General features: G+C 31.4%; 1 protein-coding gene across 1 annotated transcript; it reads left to right on the top strand.

Moving 5' to 3' along the window:
• Nucleotides 1-332: 332 nt before the first annotated feature.
• Nucleotides 333-978, top strand: LOC106771464 (the record flags this gene model as incomplete). The annotated part of the gene is given in 1 exon segment (XM_014657451.2): nucleotides 333-978. A coding segment is annotated over 1 exon segment (578 nt), but the record flags the coding sequence as incomplete, so codon positions are not given.
• Between the last annotated feature and the right edge of the window lie 1,580 nt (nucleotides 979-2,558).

Here is a 2,558-nt window from a genome sequence, read left to right as displayed (position 1 = left end):
ATTTTACTTAACCAAGGTTCCATGGTGTTAGTTTTGGCATCATGTCTTATCTTTGTATTGTTATATTATACATGTGGGTTCAATTAACATTATCATTACATACAATCAACAAATTAATTTAGAGATTGTAATTCCCTTTTGAAAAAAAAATAAAAATATATATATATATATATATATATATATATATATTAAGAAATTTAAAAAGTTTCAGAAAAATATTAAAAAATGATTTATTATTTGAAGGGCAAAGTTGGAATGGAAGAAAGTTAGATTTAGAATATGATGTTAACTCCCTCACACATTAAATAGAGTAGTCTCTTGTGAATTCTGAATTCTGAATTCTGAGCCTCAGCACAGCAGCATCACCCAAATCTCTCTCACAAGATACATACAAACAAACATGTCTACTCCTCCGTCTTCCAATCTGAAAACCTCACATACAGTTCAAGTTTTCTCTGCCATAAAACCATCACCACATACTCCATCTCCGTCTTCTTCAGCCTTAAGCTCCATGAAGCTCAAGAGCCTCATCCACACCCTCATAGTCTCCCACATGTGCCGTATCATTCGTGCAATCTCTAAACTCAAAGCTGCAATCTTGCAAACCCTCAAGGGAAACCACTCAAACAACATTCACTACCTCCACCACAGAAAGCAAAAGATGACCAAGAAGATCATCTCTGGCTCCTTCAGGCTTCACTACAACTGGTGCTCCTCCAAATCCTCTCAGGTTATCACAGTCCCCTCAAGGGTCTTTCAGGGTTTGTCAAATCCTCCTGATTCCGACCACTTGTACGAGGATTGCCACGGCAGCGCCCAGCTCTCGGGCTACTTGCGCTGGCTGGAAGAAAAGATGTCTGACGATGATAGCAATGACGGTAAAAGTTATTGTGAGACTAATGAAATCGATATGCTGGCGGAATTGTTCATTGCGGATTGCCATGAAAAGTTTAGGTTGGAGAAGCAAGAGTCTGATAGAATGTTCCATGAAATGTTGGCTAGAGGCATGTGAAATTTGGTCGAACATGTTACTATTTAAAAGTTCAGACAATAGAGGGGAAGGGCTTTGTTGAATTTTATGGTGTAGTATTTGCCTTTCTTAATTAACTTTTCATAAGGGTACGTAGTGAAAAATGGAAGATGGGGATTCATGCTTATATATAGATATATATGTTCATAGTCATGGAAGTTTTATTTTGCCTTTGGCTTGTTAATCAGAATGAAACTGCATCTTCAAATTCTCACTCTTTTCTCTCTGACTTTACATGTTATAAAACAACTGTCATGGTTCCGACCAATTACAGAAAATCATTACATGTTACACGAAAACTGGCTAATACCATACGTATGTGGTGGTCCTCTGTATCGTGTAATAATTTCTCTCGAAGGGTGTGTGGTTGGCTGAGTGAAAACACGTGAACTGGGTTGCTGAAGAATTCTATCAGATGGGTTAATTTCAACAGTACTTGTTTTCATAGTCATGGAAACTTGCAGTAAAACTAATCATGGAAACTTTGCTATTTAGGATGAACTGCAGTAAAAGTTCTTGCTTTTTCTTCTTTCTTTATGCAGTTTCGTTGACAAAAACAATGATATCTGCTTACTAGTAATTTGTAGACTAAAAAATTTGAAGAAATGAAATTTAAATTCCCAGTGAAAATGAAATAAACTGTTAATAAATTCTGCACAGATGGAATTGTATTTACACACGAGGTGACATTGGTTTTCTTCTAATACAACTTTGAATAAAATACAATTTTTACGAAAATAACCATTGACCTGAATTATATATTATATATGAAAAATATCAGTGTAACAGTAGCTTTTGGGGAAGTGAGCCATTTCAGCTCTTAATTCAAAATACTATATTATGACAAGTGGTGAAATTTGGCTTTAATATATATAAATAATAGTTATCTATCAAAGAGTCGTGTTAATTTAAATACATTGCAAACTGAAAAATTAAATCTTTTTATATATGTTAACTTAAAATTGCAAAAATGTAGCTAATGTGATAAAAAAATAAAAATTAATGAGTAATTTTGAAATAAAATTATTCGTTGATATAAAAATTGATTGTTGTTTTATTTTAAATAAACGTAAGAACACTTAGGGGCATTAGCCATTCCAAATGTTGTTCAGTGTGGAAACGTGACGAATTATTATGTGCTGCTAGAAAAAAATTATAATTTTCATCTGATATTTATTTAAATATTTAAATATGAGATATAATAATATTGTGGGTTATTTAGTATATTCTTACTTTTACATTATTAAATTTCACAATAAATGATAATATTTTCTATTTATAAGGTGAATGGGGTTAAATACTGAAGATTAATTAAAGCAATAGACTAATTTGTATTCACTACTTGGATAAACAATTTATGTGACCAATTATTTAAAAATGATTGTTGACGTGTGTTTTTAAGTAATTATTGTAAAATGAGTCACTAATCAAATTATTTATTAATAAAGAAAATACTGTGTATTTTAAATAAAATATTCATAACATACATATATTTTATATTCATTTGATATATATATATATATATATA

Source organism: Vigna radiata, chromosome 8 (assembly GCF_000741045.1).
Source record: "Vigna radiata var. radiata cultivar VC1973A chromosome 8, Vradiata_ver6, whole genome shotgun sequence".
In the NCBI taxonomy this organism is placed as follows: Eukaryota; Viridiplantae; Streptophyta; class Magnoliopsida; order Fabales; family Fabaceae; genus Vigna; species Vigna radiata.
The sequence above is the reverse complement of the archived record's forward strand: the minus strand, read 5'-3'. Positions and strand labels throughout refer to the sequence as shown.